Source organism: Oncorhynchus nerka, linkage group LG20 (genome assembly GCF_034236695.1).
Source record: "Oncorhynchus nerka isolate Pitt River linkage group LG20, Oner_Uvic_2.0, whole genome shotgun sequence".
Classification (NCBI taxonomy): domain Eukaryota; kingdom Metazoa; phylum Chordata; class Actinopteri; order Salmoniformes; family Salmonidae; genus Oncorhynchus; species Oncorhynchus nerka.
Window position 1 is genome coordinate 9,941,730 of NC_088415.1, and position 14,493 is coordinate 9,956,222.

A 14,493-nucleotide genomic window follows, 5' to 3' on the forward strand; every position below is an offset into this window, starting at 1 on the left:
AAACTCACCCAGAACCCCTTGTTGGCCATATGTTTGTCTTAATCTCTTTCCTTCACTTTTTTCCCTCTTCCCAGCATAGGGCGCTAGTCGATTCAGGGGCAGCTGGGAACTTTATGGATCGTGGACTCGCCCTTAAGTTAGGGGTTCCGCTGGTGCCGATAGATTCTCCTTTCCCCGTGCACTCCTAGATAGCCGGCCATTAGGGTCAGGGATGGTCGGGAGACCACGGTCCCACTGGACATGGTGACGCAGGGGAATCATAGGGAGCGTATCAGTTTTTTTATTATTGATTCGCCTGCGTTTCCAGTGGTACTGGGGACTCCCTGGCTGGCCCGGCACAATCCTAAAATTTCGTGGAGACAGGGGGTTCTCCAGGGGTGGTCAGAGGAGTGTTCTGGAAGGTGTTTGGGAGTTTCCATCGGTGCCACGTCGGTGGAGAGTCCAGACCAGGGTTCCACGGTGTGCATTCCCCCCGAGTATGCCGATTTGGCAATCGCTTTCAGTAAAGTGAAAGCGACTAAATTACCACCTTATCGACCGGGAAGGGATTGTACGATAGATCTCCAGGTGGACGCTGCGCTTCCCAAGAGTCACGTGTACCCGTTGTCCCAGGAGGAAACGTTGGCAATGGAGACATATGTCACGGAGTCGCTGGGACAGGGGTACATTCGGCCCTCCATTTCACCCGTCTCCTCGAGTTTCTTTTTTGTGAGGAAAAGGAGGGAGGTTTGCGCCGTGTATCGATTATAGAGGTCTAAACGCCATCACAGTGGGGTATAGTTACCCTCTACCTCTCATCGCTACGGCGGTGGAATCGTTCCACGGAGCGCAGTTCTTCACAAAACTGGATCTCAGGAGCGCGTATAGTCTGGTGCGTATTCGGAAGGGAGACGAGTGGAAAACCGCATTTAGTACTACATCCGGCCACTATGAGTACCTCGTCATGCCGTATGGATTAAAGAATGCTCCAGCCGTTTTCCAATCCTTTGTAGACGAGATTCTCAGGGACCTGTGCGGGCAGGGAGTGGTTGTTTATATCGATGACATTCTGATCTACTCGGCCACTCACACCGCGCATGTGTCTCTGGTGCGCAAAGTGCTTGGTAGACTGCTGGAGCATGACCTATACGTCAAGGCTGAGAAATGCGTGTTCTCTAAACGAGCCGTCTCTTTTCTGGGATATCGCATTTCCACCTCGGGGGTGGTGATGGAGGGTGACCGCATTAGGGCCGTGCGTAATTGGCCGACTCCAACCACGGTAAAGGAGGTGCAGCGGTTTTTGGGTTTTGCCAACTACTACCGGAGGTTTATCCGGGGTTTTGGCCAGATAGCGGCTCCCATTACCTCACTGCTGAAGGGGGGCCCGGTGCGGTTGCAGTGGTCAGCAGAGGCGGACAGAGCATTCAACAAGTTGAAGGCGCTGTTCACTGATGCGCCCGTGTTGGCGCATCCAGACCCCTCTCTAGCATTCATAGTGGAGGTGGACGCGTCCGAGGCTGGGGTGGGTGCCGTGCTATCACAGCGCTCGGGTACGCCACCAAAACTCCGCCCCTGCGCTTTCTTCTCAAGGAAGCTCAGCCCAGCGGAGCGTAACTATGATGTGGGGACCGGGAGTTGCTAGCGGTGGTTAGAGCTCTGAAGGTGTGGAGACACTGGCTTGAGGGGGCTAAGCACCCTTTTCTCATCTGGACCGACCACCAGAATCTGGAGTATATTCGGGCAGCTAGGAGACTTAACCCACGTCAGGCAAGGTGGGCCATATTCTTCACCCGGTTCGGTTTACTTTGTCTTATAGACCGGGCTCCCAGAACGTGAAGGCTGACGCACTGTCCCGCCTTTATGACACCGAGGATGGGTCCACCGAACCTACTCCCATCCTTCCCGCCTCAAAGCTGGTAGCCCCAGTGGTATGGGAGGTGGACTCGGACATCGAGTGGGCGTTACGGGCTGAACCCGCGCCTCCTCAGTGTCCAGCGGGCGAAGGTACGTGCCGCTTGGTGTTCGGGAAAACTGATTCGGTGGGCTCACGTCCTACCCTCCTCGGGTCACCCTGGGGTGACGAGGACAGTGGGGAGCCTTCAGGGGAGGTATTGGTGGCCTACGTTGGTTAAGGACGTTAAGGGTTATGTCTCCTTTTGCTCAGTGTGCGCTCGGAGTAAGGCTCCTAGGCACCTTCCTAGAGGGAAGCTACAACCCCTCCCCGTTCCACAGCGGCCATGGTCACATCTGTCCATAGATTTCCTGACCGATCTCCCGCTGTCTCAGGGGAACACCGCGGTTCTAGTGATTGTGGATCGGTTTTCTAAGTCCTGCCGTCTCCTCCCGTTGCCCGGTATCCCTACAGCCCTGCAGACTGCGGAGGCATTATTTACCCATGTCTTTCGGCACTACGGGGTGCCGGAGGACATTGTTTCTGATCGGGGCCCCCAATTCACGTCTCGGGTATGGAGAGCGTTCATGGAACGCTTGGGGGTCTCTGTCAGCCTGACCTCTGGTTATCACCCCGAGAGTAATGGGCAGGTGGAGAGAATGAACCAGGAGGTGGGTAGGTTTCTGCGGTCGTATTGCCAGGATCGGCCAGGGGAGTGGGCACGATACATTCCTTGGGCTGAAATGGCTCTGAACTCACTACGCCACTCCTCTACTAACGTGTCCCCTTTTCAGTGTGTGTTGGGGTACCAGCCGGTCCTGGCACCATGGCATCCGAGCCAGACCGAGGCTCCTGCGGTGGAGGAATGGGTACAGCGCTCCAAGGAGACCTGGAGGGCCGTCCAGGAATCTCTACGACAAGCGAGTGGACGGCAGAAGAGGAGTGCTGACCGCCACCGCAGTGAGGCCCCCGTGTTTGTACCGGGGGACAGGGTCTGGCTCTCGACCCGAAACCTACCTCTCCGCTTGCCCTGCCGGAAGCTGGGTCCGCAGTGTGTAGGGCCCTTTAAAGTCCTGAGGAGAATAAACGAGGTGTGTTATCGATTACAACTCCCTTCCTATTATCGTATTAACCCCTCGTTTCATGTGTCTCTCCTCAGGCCGGTGGTAGCTGGTCCCCTGCAGGACAGTGAGGTACCGGAGGTCCCTCCCCCCCCTCTGGACATCGAGGGGACCCCGGCGTACACGATCCGGGCCATTCTGGACTCAAGACGCCGGGTGAGGGCCTGCAGTACCTCGTGGACTGGGAGGGGTACGGTCCGGAGGAGAGGTGCTGGGTACCGTTGAGGGACATCTTGGACCCATCCATGTTGAGGGATTTCCATCGCCTCCATCCGGATCGCCCTGCGCCTCGTCCTCCGGGGCGACCTCGAGGCCGGTGTCGGCGCGCTGCGGGAGCCGCGCGTCAGAGGGGGGGTACTGTCACGAGTCCGACCGAGGGTGTTTCCCCTTCCCGGGCGGGTGGCGCTCGGCGGTCGTCATCACCGGCCTATTAGCTGCCACTGATTGTTTTTCCTCCCCCTCCTTGTATGTTTAGTGGTAGCACCTGTTCATGTTTAATTAGTTTGTCTTTATTAGACAGCCGGCCCGCCTGGTTGTTGTGCGGGATTATTTCATTGTAAACCTTCGGCTCTGTTGTAAGAGGTACGTGCTTAGTCGTGATTTTTTCCATTGTACTTTTTCCCCTGTGTTTGGGAACATTACTTTTGTGAGCACCTTGTGTTGCGTTGGTGCTAGTAAAGACGCACAGCATTGAACTCTGTCTCCTGCATTTGACTCCACACCCACGACACCTGGAGCATTACACCCTCACAGTACTGTACAGTATGAGTGATTATATTATACATTTTGTAGATTTTATTGCAGCCCAGGAATTTCAGGAATTCATTTTTTTGTTTCAATCAAGGCTATTGAAGCAAACGGCTGCATTTCTGATTAATTCTTGTTACATATACTTCAGTATAGTCAATAAAGTGAAAAGATGTTATTCTCATTCTATAATGAAATACAGATTTATGTGAAAAATCATTCTAACCTCGAAGAGAAAAGTTCATTTATATAATGCACCCTGTTAGTGTTTTTTAGGTCGGTGTGTATGAGTGACAATGTACGCTTTCTGAGTGAGAATTGTTGCCAGTGTTATGGTCCAACAAGCTTATTTTGAGACATGTATGAAGTGTTTTGGCGGTTCGAGTGAGTTTTGGAGGTGAGATTGTTTGGTCAAGATGCATGTTGGTAAAGCAGACTGTGTGAAGAGTTTTGAAAAAGTGGCTTCAGTATTGACTGATGCTTGTTAGCAATTGAAAAAACTGTAATGTTTACATACTGCTTTACAGATTTCATATGACAATATTCTAATTGACTAAATTAGTCAATGACACCGACATTGCTCATCCTAATATTTATATATTTTTAAATTCCATTATTTTACTATACATTTGTGTGTATTGTTGTGAATTGTTAGAATTACTGCACAGCTGCATCTAGGAACACTATCATTTTGCTACACCTGCGAAAACATCTGCTAAATATATGTGTATGACCAATAACATTTGATTTGATTATGATTTAACATTCACACACCCAGACACCCAGTCATTCACACACCCAGACACCCAGTCATTCACACACCCAGACACCCAGTCATTCACCCACCCAGAAACCCACTCATTTACACACCCAGACATTTACTCAAACACACACCGATCTTGTTCTGTCACCCAGACAAACAATTTAATAACACTCACACTGAAAATAACTAACAAACCGTCACATGTTAATTAACCACCCAGCAAAACTAACAGAAAAACATCACATAAGGGGTCTATTCCCAAAGCCTTTGAGGAGTTCCACAATCACAGTGATGTTAGCTAGCTAGCTGTGTCCTGGCTGCTCTACCGTAACCATCTGCTGGCTGTGTCCTGGCTGCTCTACCGTAACCATCTGCTGGCTGTGTCCTGGCTGCTCTACCGTAACCATCTGCTGGCTGTGTCCTGGCTGCTCTACCGTAACCATCTGCTAGCTGTGTCCTGGCTGCTCTACCGTAACCATCTGCTGGCTGTGTCCTGGCTGCTCTACCGTAACCATCTGCTGGCTGTGTCCTGGCTGCTCTACCGTAACCATCTGCTAGCTGTGTCCTGGCTGCTCTACCGTAACCATCTGCTGGCTGTGTCCTGGCTGCTCTACCGTAACCATCTGCTGGCTGTGTCCTGGCTGCTCTACCGTAACCATCTGCTAGCTGTGTCCTGGCTGCTCTACCGTAACCATCTGCTAGCTGTGTCCTGGCTGCTCTACCGTAACCATCTGCTAGCTGTGTCCTGGCTAATCTACCGTAACCATCTGCTAGCTGTGTCCTGGCTGCTCTACCGTAACCATCTGCTAGCTGTGTCCTGGCTGCTCTACCGTAACATTCTGCTGGCTGTGTCCTGGCTGCTCTACCATAACCATCTGCTAGCTGTGTCCTGGCTGCTCTACCGTAACCATCTGCTAGCTGTGTCCTGGCTGCTCTACCGTAACCATCTGCTAGCTGTGTCCTGGCTGCTCTACCGTAACCATCTGCTAGCTGTGACCTGGCTGCTCTACCGTAACCATCTGCTGGCTGTGTCCTGGCTGCTCTACCGTAACCATCTGTTAGCTGTGTCCTGGCTGCTCTACCGTAACCATCTGCTGGCTGTGTCCTGGCTGCTCTACCGTAACCATCTGCTGGCTGTGTCCTGGCTGCTCTACCGTAAACATCTGCTGGCTGTGTCCTGGCTGCTCTACCGTAACCATCTGCTAGCTGTGTCCTGGCTGCTCTACCATAACCATCTGCTAGCTGTGTCCTGGCTGCTCTACCGTAACGATCTGCTAGCTGTGTCCTGGCTGCTCTACCATAACCATCTGCTAGCTGTGTCCTGGCTGCTCTACCGTAACCATCTGCTGGCTGTGTCCTGGCTGCTCTACCGTAACCATCTGTTAGCTGTGTCCTGGCTGCTCTACCATAACCATCTGCTAGCTGTGTCCTGGCTGCTCTACCGTAACGATCTGCTTGCTGTGTCCTGGCTGCTCTACCGTAACCATCTGCTGGCTGTGTCCTGGCTGCTCTACCGTAACCATCTGCTAGCTGTGTCCTGGCTGCTCTACCGTAACCATCTGCTGGCTGTGTCCTGGCTGCTCTACCGTAACAATGTGCTGGCTGTGTCCTGGCTGCTCTACCGTAACCATCTGCTGGCTGTGTCCTGGCTGCTCTACCGTAACCATCTGCTAGCTGTGTCCTGGCTGCTCTACCGTAACCATCTGCTAGCTGTGTCCTGGTTGCTCTACCGTAACGATCTGCTAGCTGTGTCCTGGCTGCTCTACCATAACCATCTGCTAGCTGTGTCCTGGCTGCTCTACCGTAACCATCTGCTGGCTGTGTCCTGGCTGCTCTACCGTAATCATCTGCTGGCTGTGTCCTGGCTGCTCTACCGTAACCATCTGCTAGCTGTGTCCTGGCTGCTCTACCGTAACAATGTGCTGGCTGTGTCCTGGCTGCTCTACCATAACCATCTGCTGGCTGTGTCCTGGCTGCTCTACCGTAACCATCTGCTAGCTGTGTCCTGGCTGCTCTACCCTAACCATCTGCTAGCTGTGTCCTGGCTGCTCTACCGTAACCATCTGCTAGCTGTGTCCTGGCTGCTCTACCGTAACCATCTGCTAGCTGTGACCTGGCTGCTCTACCGTAACCATCTGCTGGCTGTGTCCTGGCTGCTCTACCGTAACCATCTGTTAGCTGTGTCCTGGCTGCTCTACCGTAACCATCTGCTGGCTGTGTCCTGGCTGCTCTACCGTAACCATCTGTTAGCTGTGTCCTGGCTGCTCTAACTTAACCATCTGCTGGCTGTGTCCTGGCTGCTCAACCTAACCATCTGCTGGCTGTGTCCTGGCTAATCTACCGTACCCATCTGCTAGCTGTGTCCTGGCTGCTCTACAGTAACCATCTGCTGGCTGTGTCCTGGCTGCTCTACCGTAACCATCTGCTGGCTGTGTCCTGGCTGCTCTACCGTAACCATCTGCTGGCTGTGTCCTGGCTGCTCTACCGTAACCATCTGCTAGCTGTGTCCTGGCTGCTCTACCGTAACCATCTGCTAGCTGTGTCCTGGCTGCTCTACCGTAACCATCTGCTAGCTGTGTCCTGGCTGCTCTACCGTAACCATCTGCTAGCTGTGACCTGGCTGCTCTACCGTAACCATCTGCTGGCTGTGTCCTGGCTGCTCTACCGTAACCATCTGTTAGCTGTGTCCTGGCTGCTCTACCGTAACCATCTGCTGGCTGTGTCCTGGCTGCTCTACCGTAACCATCTGCTAGCTGTGTCCTGGCTGCTCTACCGTAACCATCTGCTGGCTGTGTCCTGGCTGCTCTACCGTAACCATCTGCTAGCTGTGTCCTGGCTGCTCTACCGTAAACATCTGCTAGCTGTGACCTGGCTGCTCTACCGTAACCATCTGCTGGCTGTGTCCTGGCTGCTCTACCGTAACCATCTGCTAGCTGTGACCTGGCTGCTCTACCGTAACCATCTGCTAGCTGTGACCTGGCTGCTCTACTGTAACCATCTGCTAGCTGTGACCTGGCTGCTCTACCGTAACCATCTGCTAGCTGTGACCTGGCTGCTCTACCGTAACCATCTGCTAGCTGTGACCTGGCTGCTCTACCGTAACCATCTGCTAGCTGTGACCTGGCTGCTCTACCGTAACCATCTGCTGGCTGTGAGCTCTCTCTGTTTCTCTCTGTTTCTCCCTCTCTCTCTCTCTCTCTCTCTCTCTCTCTCTCTCTCTCTCTCTCTCTCTCTCTCTGTTTCTCCCTCTCTCTCTCTCTCTCTCTCTCTCTCTCTCTATGTGTTTCTCCCTCTATCTCTCTCTCTGTTTCTCCCCCTCTCTCTCTCTCTCTCTGTTTATCCCTCTATCTCTCTCTCTCTCTCTCTGTCAGTCTCTGTCTCCCGTTGTCCTGTCCACTCTGCTCCTCCCCCTTATCCACTGCAGCACCATTACTCACTCGGCACAGTTTAACAGCGCAGAACAATAAGGGTTCACATCAATTTCAATCTGAAATAATCACTAGCATGGAATCTAATAAATGATGCAGCGCTAGCCCAGGACCTCAACCCTGCGTTAACACTAAGCTAATGACACATTATTCTCAAAGTCACTGATGGTGGACTGGTGCGTATGAGTGTGCATTCACAGCGCGGGTCGTTGTTTACCACAGCTTCACAGTAAAAGCTCGGGCCATATTGCAAAGAGTGGTGATCCCTCAATCAGCCTGTTGTATAACTCCCATCATCTCTCTCATGTGGAGCGCTCACTCACATTATCGTATTATCACAAAGTTTATTTTGTGAGAGCTCTGCTCAGGGGAGCAGATCATCAGCTGAATTATGGGTCATCTTATGGGCAAACTATAGATCTGATTCGTTTTCCTCCAATTGTTTGCACACTAAAATTGGAACTTGAAACACAATCACCGAAACCTAAAACTCATGTACCAAATCCCTAAACCCTAAGTCTGCACGATTCCTGCTTTACACTCAGTTTTCAACACTATATCACACTTTTTGCAAAACACTACACACAGTTCTCTACATTAGGCACAACATTCACAATTAAAAATATCTTTAGTCCCTTTGGAAAGCACCACCAATCACAATGCCAAGCTCTATGCACCAATTGGCAACACCCACTCCTCACAGGTGTAAACGCTAGTTGTTGAATTGTTCATTAGAAATCAGTGCTTTTGCACTATAAATGGCCACAGATGAGCTCTCCTGTTCTGGAGGAAAATGGAAGTCAATGGTGAAGCAAGAGCTGGAGGTGAAGGAGTGAGAGGAAGAGGAGGACGAGGACGAGGAGGACGAGGAGGAGGAGGAGGTGAAGGAGTGAGAGGAAGAGGAGGATGAGGACGAGGACGAGGAGGAGGAGGAGGTGAAGGAGTGAGAGGAAGAGGAGGATGAGGACGAGGAGGAGGAGGAGGAGGAGGAGGAGGTGAAGGAGTGAGAGGAAGAGGAGGATGAGGACGAGGAGGGACAGTTGTCTCAGATGAGATCAGGGTCACATTGGTTGACCATGTGCTCAACCGTGGATTGAGTATCAGGGAGGCTTTGCAGAGAGTTCAACCTGAGCCGCCACACAGTTACATCTATCATCTGTACATTCAGAAATGACAACCAGTAAGTTACCTACCATCTACATTATGCTCTTTATGTATGGTATGTTTACTGTAGTCCGACATACTCAGTGATTGTTGGCCAATGTTACAGTAATGTCATCTCATATTGAAAGAAAATGGATTATTTTTAGCTTACTGTAACCAATAATATCATATTTATAGATCTTCAGAACTGAGAGATGGCCAGGTCATGGTGGAAGACACCGTTCACACCAGAACAGGAGACCGCTAGTGTGAACATGGTGGTGGCAAACAACACCATTAGACTAGGAGAAATCCAGAACCACATAATTGGAGATACAACACAATATTCAATAACATTCACCAGGTGGGCTTGTCTACAGGTGGGCTTGTCTACAGGTGGGCTTGTCTACAGGTGGGCTTGTCTACAGGTGGGCTTGTCTACAGGTGGGCTTGTCTACATTGGACCGTGTGTTACAGCACAACCGAATCCGGATGAAACAGGTCTACAGGTGGAGCCATTTGAGTGAATCTCAGAGAGGGTTAAAGAACAGCGCTATGAATATGTGCTAGTAAGTACTATACTGTGAATTTACGGTATATCAGCACGGTATAGACACACTACAGTGCTGTAATCCAGTGTGTTGTGCCTCACCATATTGACTGCTCTCGGTCGATGTCGCATATTGTCTTGTTGTCTGTTTCAGAGAGTCTTGGAGCTGGATGCCGCTGCAATTCAGCACGTTTATATTTACATGGATGAGGCTGGTTTCAACCGAGCCACAAGAAGGGGGCGGGGACGGAACATTGTTGGCCATTGTGAATGTCCCTGGACAGCGGGGAGGGAATATCGCCATGTTTCCAGCCGTTAGCCAGCAAGGCATCCTCCATCACCATGCCAACCTTGGTCCCTACAACACCGCCCTTCTCATCACATTCCTGGACACACTTCATGGCATCCTCATTCCAGCCAAGCAGAGGGGTGGACCCGAGCGAACCAGGTATGTTGTCATTTGGGACAACGTGAGTTTCCACCGAGCTGCTCTGGTCCGCAGCTGGTTCATCGACCACCCATAATGTATTGTTCAGTACCTCCCACCATATTCCCCATTACTAAATCCAACTGAAGTTTTTTTTGGCATGGCGATGGAAGGTGTATGACCGCCATCCCCTCGCATGCATGCCTCTTCTCCAGGCAATGGAGGATGCATGTGGTGAAGATGACATAGGGGCTCAGAGTGCTCTGATCGACAAGGTGGTCTGTCTTGGGCTAAAGGGTGGAACTGTATCCCTGCAACCAGTCACAGTGCTATCTGCCTCTAAGGCTCTCTCTGGGTTAGTCTGCCACAGTGCAGACCACCACCTCATCATTCATTACCTCTGGAAGGAGTTCCATATCCCCTGCCACCTCCTTATACCTCCTCATACCTCCGCTGCCACCTCCTCATACCTCCACTGCCACCTCTTCATACCTCCACTGCCACCTCCTTATACCTCCTCATGCCTCCACTGCCACCTCCTCATACCTCCTCATACCTCCACTGCCACCTCCTCATACCTCCTCATACCTCCACTGCCACCTCATCATACCTCTACTGCCACCTCCTCATACCTCCTCATACCTTCACTGCCACCTCCTCATACCTCCACTCCACCTCCTCATACCTCCTCACCTCCACTGCCACCTCCTCCACTGCCACCTCCTCACCTCCACCTCCTTATACCTCCTCATACCTCCACTGCCACCTCCTCATACCTCCTCATACCTCCACTGCCACCTCCTCATACCTCCTCATACCTCCACTGCCACCTCATCATACCTCCACTGCCAGCTCCTCATACCTCCTCATACCTCCACTGCCACCTCCTCATACCTCCTCATACCTCCACTGCCACCTCCTCATACCTCCACTGCCACCTCCTTATATCTCCTCATACCTCCACTGCCACCTCCTCATACCTCCTCATACCTCCACTGCCACCTCCTCATACCTCCACTGCCACCTCCTTATACCTCCTCATACCTCCACTGCCACCTCCTCATACCTCCTCATACCTCCACTGCCACCTCCTCATACCTCCACTGCCACCTCCTCATACCTCCTCATACCTCCACTGCCACCTCCTCATACCTCCACTGCCACCTCCACATACCTCCACTGCCACCTCCTCATACCTCCTCATACCTCCACTGCCACCTCCTCATACCTCCTCATACGTCCACTGCCACCTCCTCATACCTCCACTGTCACCTCCTCACACCTCCTCATACCTCCACTGCCACCTCCTCATACCTCCACTGCCACCTCCTCATACCTCCACTGACACCTCCTCATACCTCCACTGACACCTCCTCATACCTCCACTGACACCTCCTCATACCTCCACTGCCACCTCCTCATACCTCCTCAAACCTCCACTGCCACCTCCTCAAACCTCCACTGCCACCTCCTCATACCTCCTCATACCTCCACTGCCACCACCTCATACCTCCACTGCCACCTCCTCATACCTCCACTGCCACCTCCTCATACCTCCTCATACCTCCACTGCCACCTCCTCATACCTCCACTGCCACCTCCTCATACCTCCACTGCCACCTCCTCCTACCTCCTCATACCCCCACTGCCACCTCCTCATACCTCCACTGACACCTCCTCATACCTCCTCATACCTCCACTGACACCTCCTCATACCTCCTCATACCTCCTCATACCTCCACTGCCATCTCCTCAAACCTCCACTGCCACCTCCTCATACCTCCACTGCCACCTCCTCCTACCTCCACTGCCACCTCCTCATACCTCCACTGCCACCTCCTCATACCTCCTCATACCTCCACTGCCACCTCCTCATACCTCCTCATACCTCCTCATACCTCCACTGCCAGCTCCTCATACCTCCACTGCCACCTCCTCCTACCTCTTCATACCTCCACTGCCACCTTCTCATACCTCCACTGCCACCTCCTCCTACCTCCTCATACCTCCACTGCCACCTCCTCATACCTCCAAACCTCCAGATGCTGCTCTACCCAGACGCTGCCCTACCCAGATGCTGCCCTACCCAGATGCTGCCCTACCCAGACGCTTCCCTACCCAGATGCTGCCCTACCCACACGCTGCCCTACCCAGAAACTGCCCTACCCAGAAACTGCCCTACCCAGAAACTGCCCTACCCAGATGCTGCCCTACCCACACGCTGCCCTACCCAGATGCTGCCCTACCCAGATGCTGCCCTACCCAGATGCTGCCCTACCCAGATGCTGCCCTACCCACACGCTGCCCTACCCACACGCTGCCCTGCCCTACCCAGATGCTGCCCTACCCACACGCTGCCCTTCCCAGACACACGCTGCCCTACCCAGATGCTGCCCTACCCACACGCTGCCTGCCCTACCCACCTGCCCTAGACGCTGCCCTACCCAGACGCTGCCCTACCCAGACGCTGCCCTATCCAGATGCTGCCCTACCCACACGCTTCCCTACCCAGACGCTGCCCTGCTGCCCACACGCTTCCCTACCCAGATGCTGCTCTACCCACACGCTGCCCTACCCAGACGCTTCCCTACCCAGACGCTGCCCTACCCAGATGCTGCCCTACCCACACGCTGCCCTACCCAGATGCTGCCCTACCCAGATGCTGCCCCTACCCAGACGCTGCCCTACCCAGATGCTGCCCTACCCAGATGCTGCCCTACCCACACGCTGCCCTACCCACACGCTGCCCTGCCCTACCCACGCTGCCCTATCCAGATGCTGCCCTACCCACACGCTGCCCTACCCAGATGCTGCCCTACCCACACGCTGCCCTACCCCAGAAGCTGCCCTACCCACACGCTGCCCTATGCTGCCCTACCCACACGCTGCCCTACCCAGACGCTGCCCTACCCACGCTGCCCTACCCACACGCTGCCCTACCCACACTGCTGCCCTACCCAGACGCTGCCCTACCCCCTACCCACGCTGCCCTACCCAGATGCTGCCCCCTACCCAGACCCTGCCCTACCCAGACGCTTCCCTAGATGCCCCCTAGACGCCCAGACGCTCCCTACCCAGATACTGCTCTACCCAGATGCTGCCCTACCCAGACGCTGCCCTAACCAGATGCTTCCCTACCCAGACGCTTCCCTATCCAGATGCTGCCCTACCCACCTACGCTTCCCTACCCAGATGCTGCCCTACCCAGATGCTGCCCTACCCACACGCTGCCCTACCCAGACGCTGCCCTACCCAGAAGCTGCCCTACCCACACGCTGCCCTACCCACACGCTGCCCTACCCAGACGCTGCCCTACCCACACGCTGCTCTGCCCTACCCAGATGCTGCCCTACCCAGAAGCTGCCCTACCCACACGCTGCCCTACCCACACGCTGCCCTACCCAGATGCTGCCCTACCCAGAAGCTGCCCTACCCACACGCTGCCCTACCCACACGCTGCTCTACCCAGATGCTGCCCTACCCAGAAGCTGCCCTACCCACACGCTGCCCTACCCACACGCTGCCCTACCCAGATGCTGCCCTACCCAGATGCTGCCCCTACCCAGATGCTGCCTACCCACACGCTGCCCTACCCACACGCTGCCCTACCCACACGCTGCTCTACCCAGATGCTGCCCTACCCACACGCTGCTCTACCCAGATGCTGCCCTACCCAGATGCTGCCCTACCCACACGCTGCCCTACCCAGACGCTGCCCTACCCAGAAGCTGCCCTACCCACACGCTGCCCTACCCACACGCTGCCCTACCCAGATGCTGCCCTACCCACACGCTGCCCTACCCAGATGCTGCCCTACCCACACGCTGCCCTACCCAGATGCTGCCCTACCCACACGCTGCTCTTTATTTAGCTTCGGCCTCAAGGCCTTCGTCATAGCATTTTGTCTGTAAATTAAAAATGCTCTACAAATGTATTATTAATATCATTATTGTTATTATTAAAGCAATTCCTTTGGCTTCTGTTTTGTACTGTGCGGTAAAATACTGAGGCACAAGTATTCTTTCTGAAGGCTGTATTAGTGGATATAAATCATCCTGCGGTTTTCAGACCAATAACTCACTGCATAGCAGCAGGGATTTGTTCTTTGCAATATGTCAAATGATTTGCACCCTAATACAGAAGACAAATACTAAGACTAAATAGTTGTTATGTGTTTAAACATAATGAGCAGAATGTGTTGTTGCTTCCTGTGCATAAGCAGTGTTGAGTTGTGCAGAAAGGAGTGGATAGAACCAGCACTGGAGACAGAGGAAGAGCGAGCGACGTAGATGGGAAAACAACACGAGAGAGGGAGTTGGGAGGGTAAGCGTAATTTTGGAAACACTTAGTACTGAAGTCATTTGGCTGTGGCCCAAAAAGCTTTTTCTGCCAGCCAGACCGTTTCAGTTACATCTCACACAGTGTCCTAGTCACTCCACCGACC

At 53.4% G+C, this 14,493-nt stretch overlaps 1 protein-coding gene across 1 annotated transcript; it reads left to right on the plus strand.

Moving 5' to 3' along the window:
- Nucleotides 1-12,251: 12,251 nt before the first annotated feature.
- On the plus strand, nt 12,252-13,946 carry LOC135562763 (uncharacterized). Its single transcript, XM_065005099.1, has one exon. It carries the CDS (start codon nt 12,252-12,254, stop codon nt 13,944-13,946), a length of 1,695 nt encoding a protein of 564 aa, XP_064861171.1.
- Nucleotides 13,947-14,493: the final 547 nt, after the last annotated feature.

Excerpts from the sequence above, each read along its gene's own strand:
- LOC135562763 (XM_065005099.1), top strand. The coding sequence starts at position 12,252 with ATGCTGCCCTACCCACACGCTGCCCTACCCAGATGCTGCCCTACCCAG.